The sequence below is a fragment of the Pseudochaenichthys georgianus genome, chromosome 6 (assembly GCF_902827115.2).
Source record: "Pseudochaenichthys georgianus chromosome 6, fPseGeo1.2, whole genome shotgun sequence".
NCBI classification, from domain to species: Eukaryota; Metazoa; Chordata; class Actinopteri; order Perciformes; family Channichthyidae; genus Pseudochaenichthys; species Pseudochaenichthys georgianus.
In genome coordinates, this window is record NC_047508.1 from 42710245 (window position 1) to 42734520 (window position 24276).

Sequence of the window (24276 nt, forward strand, 5' to 3'; positions counted from 1 at the left end):
CAACATAATTAAGTGACTGTCTCATTTCATCAACCAGCAAGGACACTTAGATCCTCCAATGGTTCACTTTTAAAAGTACCTAGAGGGGTAGGATTTGGGGAAATAATCTAATTGCGATTTTTCTGACAGATATTGCGATTCGATTTGCGATATTTATTTGTAAGCGACCCAACGGAAGTTTATTGTAAAATGCGGCCATTTCTCCGGCTAGGAAGGTCGCATCAACGTACTCCCGTCTCTAGCACCCCCGCAGCCCGAGCTACGAGTGAAAGAACTAAACTTACATGAAACTTCCGTTGGGTTTCTTTAAAGTCGAGCTTCAGTTTAAGATTCACCCTGTAGTAGAAACACGTGATGGAGCATTGCTAACCTGACTCAGACGGTTCACCAAACCATCTAAAGCTCCACTGGAAGCCATTTGGAAAAGTATTTCAGAAGCACTTGGCAGGTGATTGGATCAATCTGTCTATCACCTTCTATCATGGGCCTCTTCTGATTGGTTAACAATGGCTGGTACATGTGGAGCATAGCACTTCTGATTGGTGTGGAGGACTGACACACAAGAAGAACAAAATCGATTAATCGTTCAGCCCTAACCTCGAGTGCATTACAAGAACACTGGGGAGACTGCTTTCTGCTTTTATAAAAACTGTGGAACGGTCTCCCATTTGATCTTAGAACGGCAACCTCAATTGGAAGACAGACAATTAAAGACCTATCTTTTGAATTTGGCTTATCATTTTTAGTAGTATTACTGTTCATGTTTTATTGTTTTACAGAGGTGGGAAGTAGTGGAGTACAAATACTTCGTTACTGTACTTAAGTACATTGTTCTGGTATCAGTACTTTACTCCACTACTTCTTTTTATGACAACTTTTACTTCTTACTACTTTCTACTTCTTACATGTTGAAGACAAATACCTGTACTTTCTACTTCTTACATGTTGAAGACAAATACCTGTACTTTCTACTTCTTACATGTTGAACTCAAATACCTGTACTTTCTACTTCTTACATGTTGAACTCAAATACCTGTACTTTCTACTTCTTACATGTTGAACTCAAATACCAGTACTTTCTACTTCTCACATTTTGAACACAAATACCTGTACTTTCTACTTCTTACATGTTGAACCCAAATACCTGTACTTTCTACTTCTTACATGTTGAACTCAAATACCTGTACTTTCTACTTCTTACATGTTGAACTCAAATACCTGTACTTTCTACTTCTTACATGTTGAACTCAAATACCTGTACTTTCTACTTCTTACATGTTGAACTCAAATACCTGTACTTTCTACTTCTTACATGTTGAACTCAAATACCTGTACTTTCTACTTCTCACATGTTGAACTCAAATACCTGTACTTTCTACTTCTTACATGTTGAACACAAATACCTGTACTTTCTACTTCTTACATGTTGAACACAAATACCTGTACTTTCTACTTCTCTCATGTTGAACTCAAATACCTGTACTTTCTACTTCTTACATGTTGAACTCAAATACCTGTACTTTCTACTTCTCACATGTTGAACACAAATACCTGTACTTTCTACTTCTCACATGTTGAACACAAATACCTGTACTTTCTACTTCTTACATGTTGAACTCAAATACCTGTACTTTCTACTTCTTACATGTTGAACACAAATACCTGTACTTTCTACTTCTTACATGTTGAACTCAAATACCTGTACTTTCTACTTCTTACATGTTGAACCCAAATACTTGTACTTTCTACTTCTCTCATTTCCCAAACAGCTGGTTCCTTTAGTCTGAATGTGTGTTTGGTGCGTGATCATTATTATTCAGAGTCATTGCGTGCCTATTGGTTGGAACACGATCCGTGTATCCATCACTTCCTGGTCTTCTCTAAAGAAGAGGGACCAATGGAAACGTTGTCATGTTGCCGTTGGTCGGCATGGAAACATTCATTAGCTAACAATGACATTATTGTTCTATTGATATAAAGGGAGGTCAGGTACTCTTTAAAGCAGCTGCTAGTTATGGGTACTTTTTACTTAAGTACACTTCAAAGCCTCTTTACTTTCACTTGAGTGAAGAAGTTTAGTCAGTACTTCGTATTTTTGAACACGAGTATCTGTACTTCTACTTGAGTAAAGGATGTGTGTACTTTTGCCATCTCTGTTGTTTTAACATATATTATTGTTCCTAATTTGTTATTGTGATTTGTTGTCATACTCTGTAACGCACTTTGTGCTGCGTCAAGCATGAAAGGGGCAATATAAATAAAGTGTATTATTATGATCAAAATGTGACCGTGTGCGTCCTGCTTCCTGCAGAGCTCCCTGCTCATGCTGATCCTCGGGGAGCTGGTGCCGTCGGAGGGTAAAATCCGACACAGCGGACGCGTCTCCTTCTCGCCTCAGACCTCCTGGATCATGCCGGGGACGATCAGAGACAACATCCTGTTCGGGCTGACATACGACGAGTACCGCTACACCTCCGTCATCAAGGCCTGCCAGCTGGAGGAGGTACTTTCAAAATGTCATTCTTCTTTTATCTCATATGTTTTGCAGATGTAGGAGGTGTGATCAACCCTGGTGGTTGTTGTTGCGCACACACTACACAGATTATCTTTTTATAAGCTTTATTTTGTTTATTCTAAAATCACCAAAAGACATAACGTAAATTCTGTCGTAGCAAGAGGATTTTTGCCAAGATTTTCAAGGTGGTACATTATCTGCAGCCTGCTTTCAGTCAGACGACCATGTCCTCAACATCTCAAGACACAACATCTACTAAATCTTAGTTTATAAAGTGGCAGAGAATTGAAATACTGAAGTAAAGTACCTTAAAACTGTACTTCAGTACGATACTTTACAGACCAACGCTGACTAAATATGACTTTATAGTTTCAAATATTATATTTTTAGGGGCAGATTTCTCTCCAGCAAATGTGTTTTTGCTCCTCAAGTCTGATGCTCTCTGCTTTCTTCTTTTCCTTTTTCTGGCATCAAGTAGTTTCAGGTTTCCCCCCCGTCGACATTTACACCCTTTATGTCCCTTTCTCACACACACACACACACACACACACACACACACACACACACACACACACACACACACACACACACACACACACACACACACACACACACACACACACACACACACACACACACACACACACACACACACACACACTCGCTCTCATAAGCCTCAGTGTTGAGTGACGGGCCCTCAGCAGAATAATGTCTCCTCTGTTGCCATGGAAATCTCACATTGTGTCTCTGGGATGGAATACGAGACGTTTTCAACACGCAGCAGAAAACATCAGATCTGTCGGCTGGTGTCAAATATGTGTGATATAGTTAAGCAGGAACGTATGACTCTTAACCGTGCTTACCGTGGTGAAAGATCCTAAAAGTGATTTGAATACATCTTTACCATCGATTTATAACATTATTGATTATTTTCCTTATTCAATCGTATGGTCTTTAAATTATAATAAAATAGTAGAAAATCTAGTTTGAGGTTTTCTGAAATGTCTGTTTTACAATATTCAGTTTTATATGAAATAACACGAAGAAAAGCAGAAAGTCTTCCTATTTTTTAGGCTAAATTAAGCATTTTATGCCATGTTTGCAGAAAAAAATACTTTAATAGATTTGTTTACAAACGACTTTTAGATAAATCCAATTGTCATTGCCGCTCTATTTTTCAAATTGTTTCTTGTACTGCTTATACTTTACTTTTTCATAATTAAATAAATTGAGTACAATGTGTAAACAGACACAAACAACAACAAATTATAACATTTCTACACATAAATATTATGTTAAGAAGGTGGTTTTAATGTGATTTATGATACGGACGTGGGTATTAAAAGGAATACAAATCCAGTTAATTACTACATTGAATATATACAGTAATGGATAGTGGCCCAAAGTTCACCAAAAAAATCCATAATCTCATTTTTAAACCAATGTAAACTAACACTTACATAAAGTGTATGTTGATACATCAGTGACATGTGTTGTGTTGTTGATATTTTAAATACGGCAGAGGGTTGGAGCGTGATGGTGTTTACTACCACGCCTAATCTCCTGTGGTTCAGTGTTTCCAACAAAAACAAAACATGTTGTCACTGCAAACAAAGCTGGCATGCCGCATCCACGCCTCGATGTACCGTCAGGTGTCTTTGAGGTGTCGGTATACTGTATGGAAATGAGAGGAAGTGCTTTGTTCGTGAGTGTTAGGCTGAACATTGGAGACATTTCCTTCAAGGTTTAATTAAAAAAGCCGCTAACAAGAAGCTGTGTTTTGGTTGATACTCAGTTCCAGTTAGGAGTGATTGTTAAAGTGCCATGTTTTGCATATCTTGTAGTAGTAGAGCATTGAAGAAGGTACATCTTTAAACCGGAGGGATCTTAGATTTGTATATTTCTAATCAATCCTAACGAGTTAAAAAGTACATATTCTTAATTTTACAACTGTTTTGTGGTTAGATCAGATTAAATATTAGATACTTTATTGATACCAATTTGGGATTTCTTTGTCACAGCAACATGTAGACGAGGCATTGCACATGAATACAAAATGAAATCAAATGGAAAATAAACATCAAAAGTAAATGTCCACATCCAAATGAAATAAAATAGAAAATAAAAATTCATATTTTTTTGAGAAATCCTGCATTTTATGTCACGTAATATAAAAAGCTAAAATAGAGGAAGTTTGAAGGGGGAACATTCCCCAAGACGACTGTGACGAAGGTAACTTCAGTCACGGTGGACTGACGGCTTCGGGCCTTGTAATATTGCACATGTGGTTTAGTTTGAAAGTGTTCCTTGTCTAGCAGACAGACGATGCGTTTAGGGGTCTTGTGTCGTCTTGTGCAGCAGACAGACGATGCGTTTAGGGGTCTTGTGCATCAGACAGACGATGCGTTTAGGGGTCTTGTGCAGCAGACAGACGATGCGTTTAGGGGTCTTGTGCAGCAGACAGACGATGCGTTTAGGGGTCTTGTGTCGTCTTGTGCAGCAGACAGACGATGCGTTTAGGGGTCTTGTGCAGCAGACAGACGATGCGTTTAGGGGTCTTGTGCAGCAGACAGACGATGCGTTTAGGGGTCTTGTGCAGCAGACAGATGATGCGTTTAGGGACCTTGTGTACTAGACAGACGATGCGTTTAGGGGTCTTGTGTCGTCTTGTGCAGCAGACAGACGATGCGTTTAGGGGTCTTGTGTCGTCTTGTGCATCAGACAGACGATGCGTTTAGGGACCTTGTGTACTAGACAGACGATGCGTTTAGGGACCTTGTGTACTAGACAGACGATGCGTTTAGGGGTCTTGTGCAGCAGACAGACGATGCGTTTAGGGGTCTTGTGCAGCAGACAGACGATGCGTTTAGGGGTCTTGTGACTGTAATTCCTCCCATTGTTGCCCTTCAGCAGCAGACAGACTGTGGTGGGTGGTCTTCTCCTCTGTAAACTCCTCTCCAGCCTTTCTGTTCACACTGAGAGACACAACACATGTTTTACTGCGCTGCCTTACTTTACAAGCTGTTAAACACCCTGTTAACTTGATCCCCTACGCGCTGCCGTCAGGACGGAAGCTGCCTTAAAAAGGTAGGTTTGTTTTGACGATGATAAACCTGTGCTGTCACTTCATCCTTACTGGTGTGGGCGTGTAGTTTCACTTTCAATAACCAGCGTATGTGTCGGCTTGTGACATCCTTCATGTGTCCGTCCCATCTGTGATGTGTGCTTTTTGTTGTGCTTTGACAATAAAACTCTGATCAAATGAACATGAATGACTTTGATGAGCAGGTAAACGTCATACACACAGAACCTAGATACAATTTCCCCCAAAAAAGAATTGTATTACTAAATACTTTGTGGGTTTAATTGCAATACACTTGGATGAATACACTGCGAATGAATGGGAATAAGTGAAAAAATACTCAATTCGGATCACTTACAGATATTTCAATTATTTTCAAGGACTTGAAACATTAAAAGTAATTAAATATATATATATTTTAGGGGCAGATTTTCATTTAATTGAGAAATACATCTGTTATGTAAATACATTTGTAAATATAGACTCCATGGCTCCATTCCCACCTTGTTTATTCATATTTTAGGCATTTCATTGAAATGTTTCAGCAGTGCTCAAGTGATCAAGGTTTTTTGATCACCACTTAGAGAATAATTGAGAAATAACATGAAAGGAATTAATTCACAAGGATAGTAAAGAAAGTAGAGGCTGATATGGAAGAGGTGGAAGTGAGATATTTTGACATGAATGTGTTTTGCCTTTCTGCCAAGCTCTCTGATATCACACCGTTCCTCTTGCTGTTGTATAAACGGTGATCCTGCATGTTTTTTGTTTGACCCTTTGACCTCTTTTATTTCCGCTCCAGGACTTTGCCTTGCTGCCGGAGAAAGACAAGACGCTCCTGGTGGAGGGAGGGGTGACGCTCAGCGGGGGTCAGAGGGCTCGCCTTGGCCTGGCCAGGTACTTCCTGTCACACCTGATACTCTATCTTATTCAGCCCCTATTTTACATTACGTTTCAAGATACCAAACCATGAGTTCAGAACAGCAGGAACCCTGCTAGTTCAAAAAGATTATGTATTAGGATTATCTTCACATATCGTCGCTAATGTTGGGCTATAAAGGAACTACAGCACGGTCACATGACTTCACGTCACCACCGCTAAGCTAAAGGTGGCTAATGTTGGGCTATAAAGGAACTACAGCACGGTCACATGACTTCACGTCACCACCGCTAAGCTAAAGGTGGCTAATGTTGGGCTATAAAGGAACTACAGCACGGTCACATGACTTCACGTCACCACCGCTAAGCTAAAGGCAGCTAATGTTGGGCTATAAAGGAACTACAGCACGGTCACATGACTTCACGTCACCACCGCTAAGCTAAAGGAGGCTAATGTTGGGCTATAAAGGAACTACAGCACGGTCACATGACTTCACGTCACCACCGCTAAGCTAAAGGTGGCTAATGTTGGGCTATAAAGGAACTACAGCACGGTCACATGACTTCACGTCACCACCGCTAAGCTAAAGGCGGCTAATGTTGGGCTATAAAGGAACTACAGCAAGGTCACATGACTTCACGTCACCACCGCTAAGCTAAAGGTGGCTAATGGTGGGCTATAAAGGAACTACAGCAAGGTCACATGACTTCACGTCACCACCGCTAAGCTAAAGGCGGCTAATGTTGGGCTATAAAGGAACTACAGCAAGGTCACATGACTTCACGTCACCACCGCTAAGCTAAAGGTGGCTAATGGTGGGCTATAAAGGAACTACAGCACGGTCACATGACTTCACGTCAACCACCGCTAAGCTAAAGGTGGCTAATGTTGGGCTATAAAGGAACTACAGCACGGTCACATGACTTCACGTCAACCACCGCTAAGCTAAAGGCGGCTAATGTTGGGCTATAAAGGAACTACAGCACGGTCACATGACTTCACGCCACCACCGCTAAGCTAAAGGCGGCTAATGTTGGGCTATAAAGGAACTACAGCATGGTCACATGACTTCACGTCACCACCGCTAAGCTAAAGGTGCCTAATGTTGGGCGTGTTGACGTTTAGTCGTCTCCTTTAGACACTTGTTAGCAACCGCTGTTTTTAAATTCACCAGTGGGGTATTTACTGGAGTATTTTATGTCGTAGAACAAAACATGAACATCTCTTCAGCTTTAAGACATTATTTTAAGGCAGCTTACCAAAAACATTGACATTTAGACAAAACGCTGAGTCATTTCCGGGTTTAAGGACCAAACCTTTTGAAATACTACATCATGTCTTTCAATCACTATTATTTCTGTCTCCATTAGCACAGACATCATCCGCTAATTAGTCATAAAGCCATTTCTTTCCCCAACCTTTAATGTTTTGTTGGTTTGCAATCAATAAAAACAGATCATGATTAGGGATTTTTATTTAGTCATACCCCTAATTGGTGAAAAGACAAATATAGCAAGCAGTGAGATATTTCTATGGCTTGTTTTCAAACAGATAATCAATTTGTTTACTAAAATCTGTTGCATAGTTCAAAAAGAGAGCTCCTCATGGACTTAAAAACCAACACACGTTCACCTCAGAAACTTCTATCCCCGTCAGAGGTCTGCATAAACATTATAGGTACGCAATAAATACATTAAAACCTTCAATTTCAACGCAATAAACATATTTATATCATTACTGGCACTTCCAAGGTAAGAGGCTCCATTCCTTCTAAGCCAATAAAAACGTCTGCTTAATAACATTTACAAGTGTGGAGGATTTAATGTCCTTGGCAATGTTTCAGGTTACAGTTTTTGTTCCCATCGGTGTAAAGAATGGAGCCTCTGTTGTAAATAATCAGAACCTGCTGGAGCTGATAAGCATCACCTATCACTCTTATCTGTGTGTCTGTCTGCACCAACTGTTGTGGTTTACGGTGTCGGGTTTCAATGACGAGTGCTTCCTCAGCCTTTTATTACTCCATTAAATCAGACACTCTCATATCTCCATGCATTATTTATTGGTTAAGTGTCTTGCATGCATCAGTTGCAACTTCCTCATTTACACCAATCTGGCATAGAGTTTTCCCAGTGGTGGATAGAGCCCTCTGATCCATTTCTTAAAGGGTCCCTATTATGCGTTTTTCTCTGACCTGTAGTGGTTTTTAGTGCATGTAAATGGTCTGCAAAGGCTACAAATCCCTTCCCCTCTGCATCAAACGCCTCCATTAGACTCATGGACGTGATAGACTAAGGGGCGGGACATCTCTAAGCGGTCGACCAATCACAACAGAGCAGGCCAGCTAACCAGACTGGGCTCTGGTTTCAGACAGAGGGTGAAAAGAGGTGCTGCAGCACGAGAAAAATAAAGAGCTTTTTGAACATTAAAGCATGTAGAGACACTACATACTGATATACACCTGAACATCAGCAGGAGAGGACTCTTTAAAGTAGAGACACTACATACTGATATACACCTGAACATCAGCAGGAGAGGACTCTTTAAAGTAGAGACACTACATACTGATATACACCTGAACATCAGCAGGAGAGGACTCTTTAAAGTAGAGACACTACATACTGATATACACCTGAGCATCAGCAGGAGAGGACTCTTTAAAGTAGAGACACTACATACTGATATGCAGCTGAACATCAGCAGGAGAGGACTCTTTAAAGTAGAGACACTACATACTGATATGCACCTGAACATCAGCAGGAGAGGACTCTTTAAAGTAGAGACACTACTGATATACACCTGAACATCAGCAGGAGAGGACTCTTTAAAGTAGATACACTACATACTGATATACACCTGAACATCAGCAGGAGAGGACTCTTTAAAGTAGAGACACTACATACTGATATACACCTGAACATCAGCAGGAGAGGACTCTTTAAAGTAGAGACACTACATGCTGATATACACCTGAACATCAGCAGGAGAGGACTCTTTAAAGTAGAGACACTACACACTGATATACACCTGAACATCAGCAGGAGAGGACTCTTTAAAGTAGAGACACTTAATACTAATGTGAAGTATATTTATTTAGTCACAACTAGGTGTTCTTCTCTTTCTACGTCTCTTACGTTCAGTTTTCTGTATATTCGTTGTTTTCATGTTCACAGCATGTTGCTTAGTACCGTTCTGAACATGTTATTCTTGTATTTTATACCTTTCTTATTCTATATTTAGCTTGTTTCATGTTTGTAGATGTTTGTGTGTTTCTGTTGCAACATATCTTGTGAAGCACTTTGAATTGCCTCGTGTTGAAATGTGCTCTCCAAACACACTTCCCTCGCCTCCCTACAGACTCACCTGTGTGTGTTTGTGTTCCTCAGGGCGGTGTATAAGGATGCAGACCTCTACCTGCTGGACGCACCCTTCACACACCTGGACCTGGTGACGGAGAAAGAGATCTTTGAGAAGTGAGTACGATCCCAACAGAGAGGCTTTCATGTGGAGGAGCTTCAAGGTCAAGGGTATCTGTTGTTGTCTCAGACACACTGGAACCCTCTCAGGAAACGGGAGGCGAGCAGAAAGGGAATTATGCTTTGATGATGTGTGGACTTTGGCATCCTTCAGAGGAGGGAAGCATGCAGAGATCATTGCTGGATGAACCTGAACTAATTAGGATAATAAAATAGCTTCCATGGAGAGAGTGAATACCAGTAGATAAGCTGAGGTGTGCTACTTCCCAAAAGCAAGTATTAAAGATTCAATATTAAAGATGTAAAGGTGTTATGATCAATGCAGTAAAACAATGATGCAATTAAAATGCACGATTAAGTAAACTATCAACCTCAAAGATGGAATAAAATAAAACTGCTGTATCATCTTTTGATATATTAACATGTGAACTTCACTTTAGAAAACAAATACAAAGTTGATACTAAAGTTTGTGGTCAATAAGTCTTTGCAAAACTGCGTGCCTTAATATGTTCTGAACGCTTAAAAGGGGCAAGGTGCCGACACACACTTTACTTTTACACTTTGTGCTTCAAAAACTAAAACCATACAACAAATAAATAATGAAAACAATACCTAACCCTCTCAATTCCTCAGAGCAATACCATTTGTAATAAAAAGCCTTAATGATCAAGCAACGCAAGAACGATACAGGAACATGTTTAACTATGCTCAGATTATAAATACATTCTGTACATATATAAAAATACTAAATAAATAAAAAACTAATCCTGAGAATTAAATAAACAAAGGACGGAAACAACAAGAATAAATACATTTGGATTAAAAGCCAATTAAAGTGGCTATTCTTTAAAACATTTGACAGTGACTGTTTTCCGTTTTTATAAATGAAAATACGTTAATTTGGGATTCACGCTTGCTATTTAATCGTACTATGTATTTGTATTACAGTGTTCTTAATATAGTACGCTATCCGTTATGTATGCACCACGACACCAAGTGAAATTCGTCGTACGCGTGAACCTGGTAATAAACCCGTTTCTGTCTCACAGATGTGTTTGCACTCGTATGGCCTCCAAGACGCGCATCGTGGTCACCAGCAAGTTGGAGCATTTAAAGCGAGCGGACCGGATCCTCCTGCTGCACAACGGAGACTGCTTCTTCTACGGGACGTTCTCCGAGCTGCAGGCCAAGCGTCCCGACTTCAGCAACCTGCTCCTCGGCATGGAGGCGTACGACAACTGCAACGCGGAGCGGCGCAGCTCCATCCTCACGGAAACCCTCCGAAGGGTCTCCGTCGACGAAACCGCCGGCTTCAGAGGACCAGAAACTCTCCGGCAGTCTTTCCGCCAGCAGCCGCCGCCGGTCATTAACGGATCCCAAGGAGGTGACGGGTACCCGGAGAAACGCAAACAATCCCTCATCCTGAATCCTCTGGCCGCCGCTCGCAAGTTCTCCTTCATCGGGAACTCCCAACCAGAGATGGCAAAAGTACACACATCCTTTACTCAAGTAGAAGTACAGATACTCGTGTTTAAAAATACTCTGGTGAAAGTAGAAGTACTGACTAAACTTCTTTACTCAAGTGAAAGTAAAGAGGCTTTGAAGTGTACTTCAGTAAAAAGTACCCATAGCTAGCAGTTGTTTTAAAGAGTACCTGACCTCCCTTTATATCAATAGAACAATAATGTCATTGTTAGCTAATGAATGTTTCCATGCCGACCAACGGCAACATGACAACGTTTCCATTGGTCCCTCTTCTTTAGAGAAGACCAGGAAGTGATGGATACACGGATCGTGTTCCAATCAATAGGCACGCAGTGACTCTAAAGAATAATGATCACGCACCAACACACACATTCAGACTAAAGGAACCAGCTGTTTGGGAAATGAGAGAAGTAGAAAGTACAGGTATTTGAGTTCAACATGTAAGAAGGAGAAAGTACAGGTATTTGAGTTCAACATGTAAGAAGTAGAAAGTACAGGTATTTGAGTTCAACATGTAAGAAGTAGGAAGTACAGGTATTTGAGTTCAACATGTAAGAAGTACAAAGTACAGGTATTTGTGTTCAACATGTGAGAAGTAGAAAGTACAGGTATTTGAGTTCAACATGTAAGAAGTAGGAAGTACAGGTATTTGAGTTCAACATGTAAGAAGTAGAAAGTACAGGTATTTGAGTTCAACATGTGAGAAGTAGAAAGTACAGGTATTTGAGTTCAACATGTAAGAAGTAGAAAGTACAGGTATTTGAGTTCAACATGTGAGAAGTAGAAAGTACAGGTATTTGAGTTCAACATGTGAGAAGTAGAAAGTACAGGTATTTGAGTTCAACATGTAAGAAGTAGAAAGTACAGGTATTTGGGTTCAACATGTGAGAAGTAGAAAGTACAGGTATTTGAGTTCAACATGTAAGAAGTAGAAAGTACAGGTATTTGAGTTCAAAATGTAGGAAGTAGAAAGTACAGGTATTTGAGTTCAACATGTAAGAAGTAGAAAGTACAGGTATTTGGGTTCAACATGTAAGAAGTAGAAAGTACAGGTATTTGGGTTCAACATGTGAGAAGTAGAAAGTACAGGTATTTGAGTTCAACATGTAAGAAGTAGAAAGTACAGGTATTTGAGTTCAAAATGTAAGAAGTAGAAAGTTCAGGTATTTGTGTTCAACATGTAAGAAGTAGAAAGTACAGGTATTTGAGTTCAACATGTAAGAAGTAGAAAGTACAGGTATTTGAGTTCAACATGTAAGAAGTAGAAAGTACAGGTATTTGAGTTCAACATGTGAGAAGTAGAAAGTACAGGTATTTGAGTTCAACATGAGAGAAGTAGAAAGTACAGGTATTTGTGTTCAACATGTGAGAAGTAGAAAGTACAGGTATTTGAGTTCAACATGTGAGAAGTAGAAAGTACAGGTATTTATGTTCAACGTGTAAGAAGTAGAAAGTACAGGTATTTGAGTTCAACATGAGAGAAGTAGAAAGTACAGGTATTTGGGTTCAACATGAGAGAAGTAGAAAGTACAGGTATTTGAGTTCAACATGTAAGAAGTAGAAAGTACAGGTATTTGAGTTCAACATGTGAGAAGTAGAAAGTACAGGTATTTGAGTTCAACATGTAAGAAGTAGAAAGTACAGGTATTTGAGTTCAACATGTGAGAAGTAGAAAGTACAGGTATTTGAGTTCAACATGTGAGAAGTAGAAAGTACAGGTATTTGAGTTCAACATGTAAGAAGTAGGAAGTACAGGTATTTGAGTTCAACATGTAAGAAGTAGAAAGTACAGGTATTTGAGTTCAACATGTGAGAAGTAGAAAGTACAGGTATTTGAGTTCAACATGTAGGAAGTAGAAAGTACAGGTATTTGAGTTCAACATGTAAGAAGTAGAAAGTACAGGTATTTGGGTTCAACATGTGAGAAGTAGAAAGTACAGGTATTTGAATTCAACATGTAAGAAGTAGAAAGTACAGGTATTTGAGTTCAAAATGTAGGAAGTAGAAAGTACAGGTATTTGAGTTCAACATGTAAGAAGTAGAAAGTACAGGTATTTGGGTTCAACATGTAAGAAGTAGAAAGTACAGGTATTTGGGTTCAACATGTGAGAAGTAGAAAGTACAGGTATTTGAGTTCAACATGTAAGAAGTAGAAAGTACAGGTATTTGAGTTCAAAATGTAAGAAGTAGAAAGTTCAGGTATTTGTGTTCAACATGTAAGAAGTAGAAAGTACAGGTATTTGAGTTCAACATGTAAGAAGTAGAAAGTACAGGTATTTGAGTTCAACATGTAAGAAGTAGAAAGTACAGGTATTTGAGTTCAACATGTGAGAAGTAGAAAGTACAGGTATTTGAGTTCAACATGAGAGAAGTAGAAAGTACAGGTATTTGTGTTCAACATGTGAGAAGTAGAAAGTACAGGTATTTGAGTTCAACATGTGAGAAGTAGAAAGTACAGGTATTTATGTTCAACGTGTAAGAAGTAGAAAGTACAGGTATTTGAGTTCAACATGAGAGAAGTAGAAAGTACAGGTATTTGGGTTCAACATGAGAGAAGTAGAAAGTACAGGTATTTGAGTTCAACATGTAAGAAGTAGAAAGTACAGGTATTTGAGTTCAAAATGTAAGAAGTAGAAAGTACAGGTATTTGGGTTCAACATGTAAGAAGTAGAAAGTACTGGTATTTGTGTTCAACGTGTGAGAAGTAGAAAGTACAGGTATTTGAGTTCAACATGAGAGAAGTAGAAAGTACAGGTATTTGGGTTCAACATGAGAGAAGTAGAAAGTACAGGTATTTGAGTTCAACATGTAAGAAGTAGAAAGTACAGGTATTTGAGTTCAAAATGTAAGAAGTAGAAAGTACAGGTATTTGGGTTCAACATGTAAGAAGTAGAAAGTACTGGTATTTGTGTTCAACGTGTGAGAAGTAGAAAGTACAGGTATTTGTGTTCAACGTGTGAGAAGTAGAAAGTACAGGTATTTGTGTTCAACATGTAAGAAGTAGAAAGTACAGGTATTTGAGTTCAACATGTAAGAAGTAGAAAGTACAGGTATTTGTGTTCAACATGTGAGAAGTAGAAAGTACAGGTATTTGAGTTCAACATGTAAGAAGTAGAAAGTACAGGTATTTGTGTTCAACATGTAAGAAGTAGAAAGTACAGGTATTTGTGTTCAACATGTAAGAAGTCAAAGTAAATAGTCGTGGAGTAAAGTACTGATACCAGAACAATGAACTTAAGTACAGTAACAAAGTATTTGTACTCCACTACTTCTCACCTCTGCCCCCAACAGACTGCTAGCACCACCATAGAGGACGGTGTGAGGGAGCTCTCAGAGAGGAAGTTCTCCGTGGTTCCCGAGGACGACCAGGTGGAGGAGGTTCTCCCCAGAGGGAACCTGTACCACAACGGGCTGCAGCACCTCAACGGGCAGCGCAGGCAGTCGGTCCTGGCCTTCATCACCAACCCTCAGGGCCACGAGAGGCGCGAGCACATGCAGTCGTCCTTCAGGAAGAAGACGTCCGTCACGCCGCAGTGCGACCTGGCGCCAGAGCTCGACATCTACGCCCGCCGCCTCTCCAAAGACAGCGTTTACGACATCAGTGACGACGTGGACGAAGAGGACATGGAGGTAGAGCTTTGTTACACTACTCATTTTGATCCAAAGCGAGTTTGAAGAAGTGCAAGTAACCATGACATTCATCTGTTTGCAACTCGTATACATCAATATTCCAATTACTTGTATATAGACTATTCTGCACTGTTTCTATTATATTCAATATTACTTTATTTACCTGTACTATTGTATCTGTGTTATTGTGTTGCACTGTTGGAGGAGCCTGTGACCTAAGATGTTCTTTGATCAAATCAAATCAAGTTTTGTTTATATATCACATTTTTAAACTATTTTTGTTTAAAATCTTTATAAATGTGCTATATAAATAAATAGGCTAACTTTATTATATGTACAGCACGTACATATAATAAAAATAGCCTACAGTAGAGACTTTACAGCAAATACAACAACACAGATTGTTCAGAATATCAGTATGAGAAAAACGACACCCTCTGTCCTTAGACCCTCTGTCCTTAGACCCTCTGTCCTTAGACCCTCTGTCCTCAGACCCTCTGTCCTTAGACCCTCTGTCCCTAGACCCTCTGTCCTTAGACCCTCACATCGTACAAGGAAACACTTCCAGATAAAACCCACAGTTTAAAGGGAACATGGAGAAACCTCAGGGAGAGCAACAGACGAGGGATCCCTCTCCAGGACGGACAGACGTGCAATAGATGCCGTGTGTAAATTGAAGAGATAATACATTTTACAGCATATAGACCGAATGTTAGGAAATGCATGTGTCTGTAATGAGAAGATGAATCCACGAGGATGTCAGCTACAGTCCAGTGGAAGCCATCAGGGAAGCAGCATGACGAGACCCAAGGCAGGACCGCAGAGGCGGGTTCAGCCACGACCCCAAGTCCACGACTTAATCCAGAACTCAGGATAGAGGATCCAGGACACAGGACTACAGCAATAGGACCAGCCTCGACTCCGGATCCCGGCGTAGATATAGATACAAAACAAGAAGAAATGTGGCTGGGTTCATCGGGACAAGAGAATACACAGACAGACAGACGGAAGAACAAGCACTCCCTGAGAATAGGTTGAGGGCAAAGGGAAGCAAGTGAGAGAGTGAGAACCACAGGTGGAGAGGCACACTCAGGGAACAAGGTCCCCACTGGAGCCTTAGTTGGAAATTGATGAGAGATAGGGAGGGACGCTGTGTCTACGAATCGTAACACTCCCCGGCCTGTCGAAGCCACTCTGCAAACCGCTTCCCTCTAATAAACCTCGAGAGGTCAGAGAGGGAAAAGGTCCTGGGTCAAAGTTATTCTTGATAAGAGAAGCCTCGAAGAACAGAGAGAAAAGGTGAGTTTTAAGTGTTGATTTAAAAACCCCCAGGGTCTGAGCCGACCTCACATGGAGGGGCAGAGTGTTCCAGAGCCTGGGGCCCGCTGCTGCGAAGGCTCGGTGCCCTCGGGTTTTGAGCCTGGTCTTGGGCACTATCAGCAGCAGCTGGTCAGCAGACCTTAAGGCTCTGCCTGCGGTGTAGCGATGGAGGAGTTCGGCTCCATAGGCCGAAGCCAGCTCATTTAGGGCTTTGAAACAAATAAAAGGATTTTAAAATCTATTCTGAGCCGAACTGGGGTGTCTGGCCTTAAAGCTTTTTAAACAGAGGGTTTTACCGAAGTGCTTCACAGCCACATAACATTATAAAAAAATATAATATTACAACAATAGATAAAAGGCACACATAAGAATAGATAAAAGGCACATAAGGGCTATGGACGGACAAATAAAAGCATACAAATCGATGAAACAGCTCAAAGCGAGGGAAAAGAGGTGGGTCTTCAGGCGGGACTTAGAAGTTTGAAGGGTGGGCGACAATTTGACATGGGGGGGGGGGGGCAGGTCGTTCCAGAGCCTGGGGGATACCACTGAGAAGGCTCGGTCTCCCCTGGTCTTTCTCTTTGTCTTAGGGACTACCAGCAGCAGCTGATCAGCCGCTCAATGAAAGTCCAAGGCTCTTTTTAAAGTTAATTTACTACTACTTTATTACTGTAATTGCAAATGGCACAATGGTGTAAGTAGCACGAGGGGACAGGTTTGAAAGCTGTCTATTTGCTTGATGTGTCTTCATCTTGTGAAACCCAAAAAAAGCGGTCTTGATTTTGTGGCAGAAAAACCCCTTCGTCTGGTTCCCTAGGTAACTGATAGCATCTGTACGGTGAACGAGTATTTGTGTTTCCTCGCAGCAATGCTTCGCAGATGAGCGTGAGAACATCTTTGAAACTACCTCATGGAGCACTTACCTGCGCTACATCACCACCAACAGGAGCTTAGTCTACGTCCTGTTCTTCATCGTCTTCGTCTTCATCATTGAGGTAAAATACACCCTTTGATCTCATTTATTTTTGTAATTATGTTAACTCGCAATAAATATCTCTTCTTCTCATTTCATTACAGGTTGCTGGTTCCGTCATTGGCATTTTCCTCATTACTGAGTAAGTGTCATGTTTCACCTTAAAGACCCCGGTCTGTATTTCCAGTATTCAGGGTTCGTACGGTCATTGAAAACCTGGAAAAGTCATGGAAATTCAAAATGCAAATTCCAGGCCCTGGAAAAGTTATGGAAAACAGTATTTTCCCTAAAGTTTTGGAAAAGTCATGGAAATGTAACTAAAGTTGCGTCAAATATAATTTACATTTTATCTAATCGCCGAAATAATCTGCGGTCGCGAGCTGTTATGTGCTATCATGACGCGCATGGTGTTATTGTTTAATATATGAAGCGCGAGCTGTGTGCTCGAGTCTTCCTGCCTGTCAGCTGAACTCTGCTGCTCCGGTATGATGGTCAGCTACATTATCTACAGGCCTGACACACCAAGCAGTCACCAGAGGACTAGCCGACGCTGAAGTCGGCTGTTGCCTGGCCGTGTTCTCCTGCGTTTTGGCCATGTGTCGCACGGGAACACACCGCACCGACTTCAGTGCGTGAGTGGCAATAACTCTCCTTACCAGCAGGCGGCGGTAGTGTGTATTCGTCATTCAAAAGAGGCAACAACCGGAAGACAGAGAAGAAGAAGAGTATCTTTTCTCCGTAATATCATACAGAGCTGGCCTCTCCTGGATCAAGGTGATGAGCAGGTCTTCGTTTGCATCATTCCAGATCGCCATGATGAGATGAAAATGAATAGCAGTCTGTGTGTGCCTTCTTAAATCGTTTGTTTACGTCCCTCCCTTCCGCTTCGCTTCTCATGCACTGATTTGCTAGCTGAACAGCCAATCAGAGTGATTATTTGGTCTGGCAGTCCAAATAAGGCGTGTCACGGTCGACGGTGCGGGACACACCAACCTGACTACGGCGCCGCGAATGCCCGACAGCCTCTGACGGCCTCTGACTCCCAAAATCGGGTTGGTGTGTCAGGGCCTGTGCGTTCGTTAACTGTGCGGAGTCACTGCGGCACAGACTGCACCGCTGGTGAACAGCTGTTAGAACGGGCCGTTCAGGTGTTCAGAGCAGAGCGGCAGAGTGGCAGAGCGTGATGTGAACTGAAACGTTTTTCTGTCGCAATATTATTTAAGGAATCGTTGAGCTAGCTAGCTAGCATACATTGTTTGTCACTATCTGCTAACGTTAGCTTTAGCCTTCGTTTTTTTCATAGGCTATAAACAGAGGTGGTATAAGTATAGATATTGTGCTAGAGTAAAAGTAGAAGTACTCAGATCTTGTACTTTAGTAGAAGTACTCAGATATTGTACTTAATAAAAGTAGAAGTACTCAGATCTTGTACTTAATAAAAGTATAAGTACTCCGATGTTGTACTTGAGTAAAAGTAGAAGTACCAGAGGAATACTCTATCACAGTAAAAGTCCTGCATTCAAAATGTTCCTCAAGTAAAAGTAGAAAAGTATTATCATCAAAATATAGTAAAAGTAGTCGTTGTGCAGATTGGTCCATTTCAGAATAATAGATATGATATGTTTTCTAATGATTGGTCATGAAAGTGTTCTCAAAGCTGGTAAAGGAACAGCTAGTTTGAATGACTTTGTATACTGCAGGGTAGCTTGTGACTTTACTCCAGGTGCAACTAAAGTCTGATTTAACACTTGATTAGATTTCACATCATTCATCCACATCTGTGAAGTAACTAAAGGTATTAAATACATGTAGTGGAGTAGAAGTACACCTTGTAACTCTGGATTGTAGAGGAGTAGAATATAAATAAATAAAGTATCTCAAAATTGTATCCACGTATAGTACTTGAGTTTATGAACTTAGTTTTTTTACACCAGTGGCTATACAGATAAAAAGACTAAGCCTTGCACAGAGGCATGAAAATACATTTTCAAAATGCTCAACAGTGCTGCCAAAATTATAAACTGACACAATTAAAATAAATGCTTTTATATATTTCTATTAGATGTGACTCTTTGGCGTTTCTGTTATTATTGACACTGCTGCTTTAGTTGTTCTGACTGCTAACATCCTGCTATTCCTCATTTTAAAGCCAATATTCCGTGGGGTCGGGGGCTCGGATCCTTGTCACCTTTTTCATACCTGATGAGTTTGCATCCCTGACTACAGTTGCTTTAGCGTGTAGAAGCTAGTAAGCTAGTAAACTATTTGATTTGTTTCAGATAGGCACAACATGTTTCATATGCAGACCTTCTTTTTCTGTTCCATGTTCAAATAAACCATTTTCAGTGGTCATTTTTTTTTGGTCATGGAAAATTAGGTAAAGGTCATTGAGAAGTCATTGAAAATCATTGGTGGAAAAGTGTATGAACCCTGAGTATTATCGTTTCATGTTTTGTTTTTCGTGACAGAAGTACGTTTTAATTTACATTTTGAAGATGTTTGAAAGACATTTTCATAATTATTTTTAATATTTCTATATACAGTAGTTGCTATTGCAGAACATTGAAAACATTTTATTTTTTTTAAAGTTCCCGTTCTATATCTCAAATGTCTGGTCGGGGACTTGAACCGGCAACCCTACGGCTCCCAGTCCAAGCCCCTACAGTCATTAGGTTCAAGTCCCCGACCAGACATTTGTGATATAGAACGGGAACTTTAATATGGAGTGTGGACTGCTACTTGGAGAGGTCCCAGTTCACCTCCTGCCCTGCCGTGGTGCCCTTGAGCAAGGCACCGGACACCGCCCACTCCCATTGCTCCCCGGGCGCTGTACAGTAGCTGCCCACTGCTCCTGGTACTAGGATGGGTTAAAAGCAGAGAACACATGTCACTGTGTGCTCTGCATGTGTGACCTTTGAAGAGGGTTTCCTCCCTCCTAATTCTTCTTCTACAGATCTGCATGTGTCCTAAACGCTTAAACCTCTGACATATATTAAAATACTTATCTTGTTAGTCTTGCCAAATTGTGAAAGCACTATGAGCTGCATCCTCTGTATGAGAAGTGCTGCTTTTTCAGGCTAAAATACACTTTTTATTATTATCTTTATTTAAAAATGATTGTTTTACAATTATTTCAATTATTTGTAATGTTATTAATTGTTTCCTATTTCCCTATTTTACTGAGTGTCTATTTTTTAAACTTTTGTATTATATTACTGAATTTTTTTCTCTTGCTTTTTTACCATTATTAATATTTATAATCCTTGTGCAGTGAGATCTGGAGGGACAGCACTAACCCTTCGTCTCCGAACTACATCGACGAGCAGCCGCAGAACGCCTCGTCGCCGGCCACCCACCTGGCTGTTATCGTCACGCCGACCAGCGCGTATTACATCATCTACATCTACGTGGCGACGTCGGAGAGCGTGCTGGCGTTGGGTTTCTTCAGAGGACTTCCTTTGGTGCACACGTTACTCACCGTGTCCAAAAGACTCCACGAGCAGATGCTGAGCGCCGTGCTGCGCGCCCCCATGGGCGTGCTCAACACCATGAAGACAGGTCAGGGCTTTTAGTAATAATAGTACAAATGTAGTAAAAACTAATCAAAACATGAATTGGGGGATTTTTTTAAGGTTATATTTATGAATTTTTACACAAAACAACAACGGCAGCAGCAGACAACATTTACATGACATCATTCTAAAATGTATAATTAAATACAGGAGACATCAAATAACAGGATATTATGTTTGGATAGATTAGATATACTTTAATTCATCCCAATTTGTTAGCTTTTTTGTTGCAGCAGAAGATAAACAAAGCATTGCAGCTGAATTAGAAATTAAATAACATAGAAAATAAACATAAACAGTGAATATATACTTAAAGGTCACCTATCATGCTATTTGTAGGCAATAGCACAGGTCTCAGATATATAAAAATATATAAAAAACATGTCTATGTTTTGCTCAAAATACCAAACAGATCATTCTAGCCACGCCTCATATCCCTCTATTTCACTTCCTGTTTCAAAAGTTCTGATTTGGGTATAAAGCTTTAAAAATAAAAAGGAGGGGTCTGAGCTCATGCGGGACCCGGCAGCTACCGTCTAAACTAAATGCTGCCGTGATGAAACGCCATATCATGGATTATCAAGGATCTGAAACAGTCTGGAGCTCAAAGGCTTTCTCTCTTGCCGGTTATACCACAAGGTGAGTTCCTTTTTACTTCCTGCTTCTTCACACACATGCTCTCCAGTACAGGTTAGCTCTGAGTGTTAGCGATGCTAATGCAAACACCGACCATATTACGTCCAAAACAGTCAGGCATTGTTTCTGATAGCACCGTTTCTGATTGGGCCGTGGGTCCACATTTCAGATATTACGTCATATCGGACGCAAATCTGGATCAGCTCCGTTGTAGCCCGTTTTTAGAGATTTGGGTACGGAGGAGAAGAGAGAGGGTTTTATTTTCTGACGCTGCGTGAGTTCCCCGACACACCAGGGACACATGTTGATGTATAAAGGACATAAGAAAGTGCATTTAGCATGATAGGTCCCCTTTAAATACAAATACATGCACACAATGATAATAATAACAATAATACAAAATAAGAATACAAAATAATATATATATATATTAATAGATAAATGCACCCTAAAAAAACACATTTTGCTTTTACTCATGTTTCAATGCTTCAGACATATCCCTTTTAGTTTACTTATATTATTTGTATATTTGTAGGGCTCTCTGTTTGTTCTGAACAGTGTGTATCTGTTTGTGTAACCCACGTCTATTTGGCTTAAATACCATACCAATGTTGTCTATATTTACTATAAGGATTCTCTAAATGTTCTCGATGTGTTTTGTCCTCGTGCAGGCCGGATCATGAACAGATTCACGAAGGACATGGCCACCATCGACGACATGCTGCCTCTGGTGCTGTTTGACCTCATTCAGGTATTTAAACAATGTAATGGATGACCTAATCAGGGGGTCCGCGGGGTCTTAAAAAGTATTAAAATAATGTAATCATGGCGTAGGTGTGTAGTGTGATTCTGTGTAGTTTATTGATGGCATCCCGTTGGGTGTGACGTCATCTGAACAGGACATCGCACGCTCACTGCTTGATAGCGCGAAGGTCCGTTTACGCCGGTTGCTAAGCAACATCGTTATGGGGAAATGCAAGTCTGCGTCCAAATGGTTGGAAGATAAGGAGGAAGGACAATCAATACTGTATATAGTCAATGTGAGGTAAAGTGTGTCGCCAAGGTAACCGGTTAGAACTCCAATTGGGCGATGAGGTCTTAAAATGTATGGAAAGGGTCCAAAGATCCAAAAATACTTAAAGTTCCAAAAATACTTAAAGTACCAAGAATACCGTAAATCCAAAAATACTTAAAGTTCCAAAAATACTTAAAGTACCAAGAATACCGTAAATCCAAAAATACTTAAAGTTCCAAAAATACTTAAAGTTCCAAAAATACCGTAAATTCCAAAAATACTTAAAGATCCAAAAATACTTAAAGTTCCAAAAATACTTAAAGTTCCAAAAATACCGTAAATTCCAAAAATACTTAAAGTTCCAAAAATACTTAAAGTTCCAAAAATTCCGCAAATGGTTGGAAGATAAGGAGGAAGGACAATCAATACTGTATATAGTCAATGTGAGGTAAAGTGTGTCGCCAAGGTAACCGGTTAGAACTCCAAGTGGGCGATGAGGTCTTAAAATGTATGGAAAGGGGCCAAAGATCCAAAAATACTTAAAGTTCCAAAAATACTTAAAGTACCAAGAATACCGTAAATCCAAAAATACTTAAAGTTCCAAAAATACCATAAATTCCAAAAATACTTAAAGTTCCAAAAATTCCGCAAATGGTTGGAAGATAAGGAGGAAGGACAATAAATACTGTATATAGTCAATGTGAGGTAAAGTGTCGCCAATGTAACCGGTTAAAACTCAAAGTGGCGATGAGGTCTTAAAATGTATGGGAAAGGTCTTAAAAAAGGTCTTACATTTGACTTCAGGATTCTGCATATACCCTGATAATGCAACATGGTATTTAGCCTAAGTTGGGATCAGTCTATCTTTACACGTCCTAAATTCAAAAAAGGTTTTGGAGACATAAAAGGTAGAAGGCTCACTCAACTGTAAACAAGCTCTAAATGACTTGCTCACAGCCAACTCAAAAACTCCAAAATGTATACAGAAAAAGTAAGCTCTGGAATGTTGATAGGAATTCCTGGAATGATATGAGAAGCCTTTGCAGAGCGGGTGGCTTCAGGCGCATCATTTTATTGATTAAACATAAGTAGGTATTTTCTTTGATCAGGACTGACTTGTTGTTTCAGCTCACATTGATCGTAACGGGAGCCATCTTCACCGTGTCCATCATACGGCCGTACATCTTCATCGCTGCCATCCCATTGGCCGTCATCTTCGTCATGCTCAGAAAATACTTCTTAAGAACCGGGCAGCAACTCAAGCTGCTGGAGGCTGAAGGTGAGAGAGAGAGGGGGGGGGGGGGGGGGGGGGGATATGTGTGTGATGGGCATTGTGCTATTACATGACAGGATGGGTGCAACTACTCCTTTGTGTCACTTTGAAGAGAATTTACCACCAGAAAGGACTACAAAAATGGCTGACCTTGTCATATAAAAATTTAAATCCCATGTAAATATTGCGAAAAATAAATTTGTCCTTAAATGTCGAATGTGATAATTAATAATAATTCCTTACATTTATCAATGACTCAAAGCGCTTTACATATACACACATTACACATATACATATGTGTCAGAAACTGTGGACAATACCCACAGGAGCAAGTTCAGGTGAAGTGTCTTGCCCAAGGACACACCGGCTTTACAGACGCAGCAGCGGCGGGTTTCACCCATAGACTGTATATAAAGGTTTC

At 40.4% G+C, this 24276-nt stretch overlaps 1 protein-coding gene across 1 annotated transcript in view; it reads left to right on the forward strand.

Annotated features, from left to right (window-relative positions):
• The window catches only part of cftr (CF transmembrane conductance regulator), a 93001-nt gene that overhangs the window by 50078 nt on the left and 18647 nt on the right, over positions 1–24276 (forward strand). The window contains 10 exon segments of the mRNA XM_034084282.2: positions 2312–2503; positions 6400–6494; positions 9861–9947; positions 11001–11439; positions 14728–15066; positions 17253–17381; positions 17464–17501; positions 20631–20917; positions 22239–22318; positions 23711–23861. Of these exon segments, the coding sequence (XP_033940173.1) occupies positions 2312–2503; positions 6400–6494; positions 9861–9947; positions 11001–11439; positions 14728–15066; positions 17253–17381; positions 17464–17501; positions 20631–20917; positions 22239–22318; positions 23711–23861 (1837 nt within the window).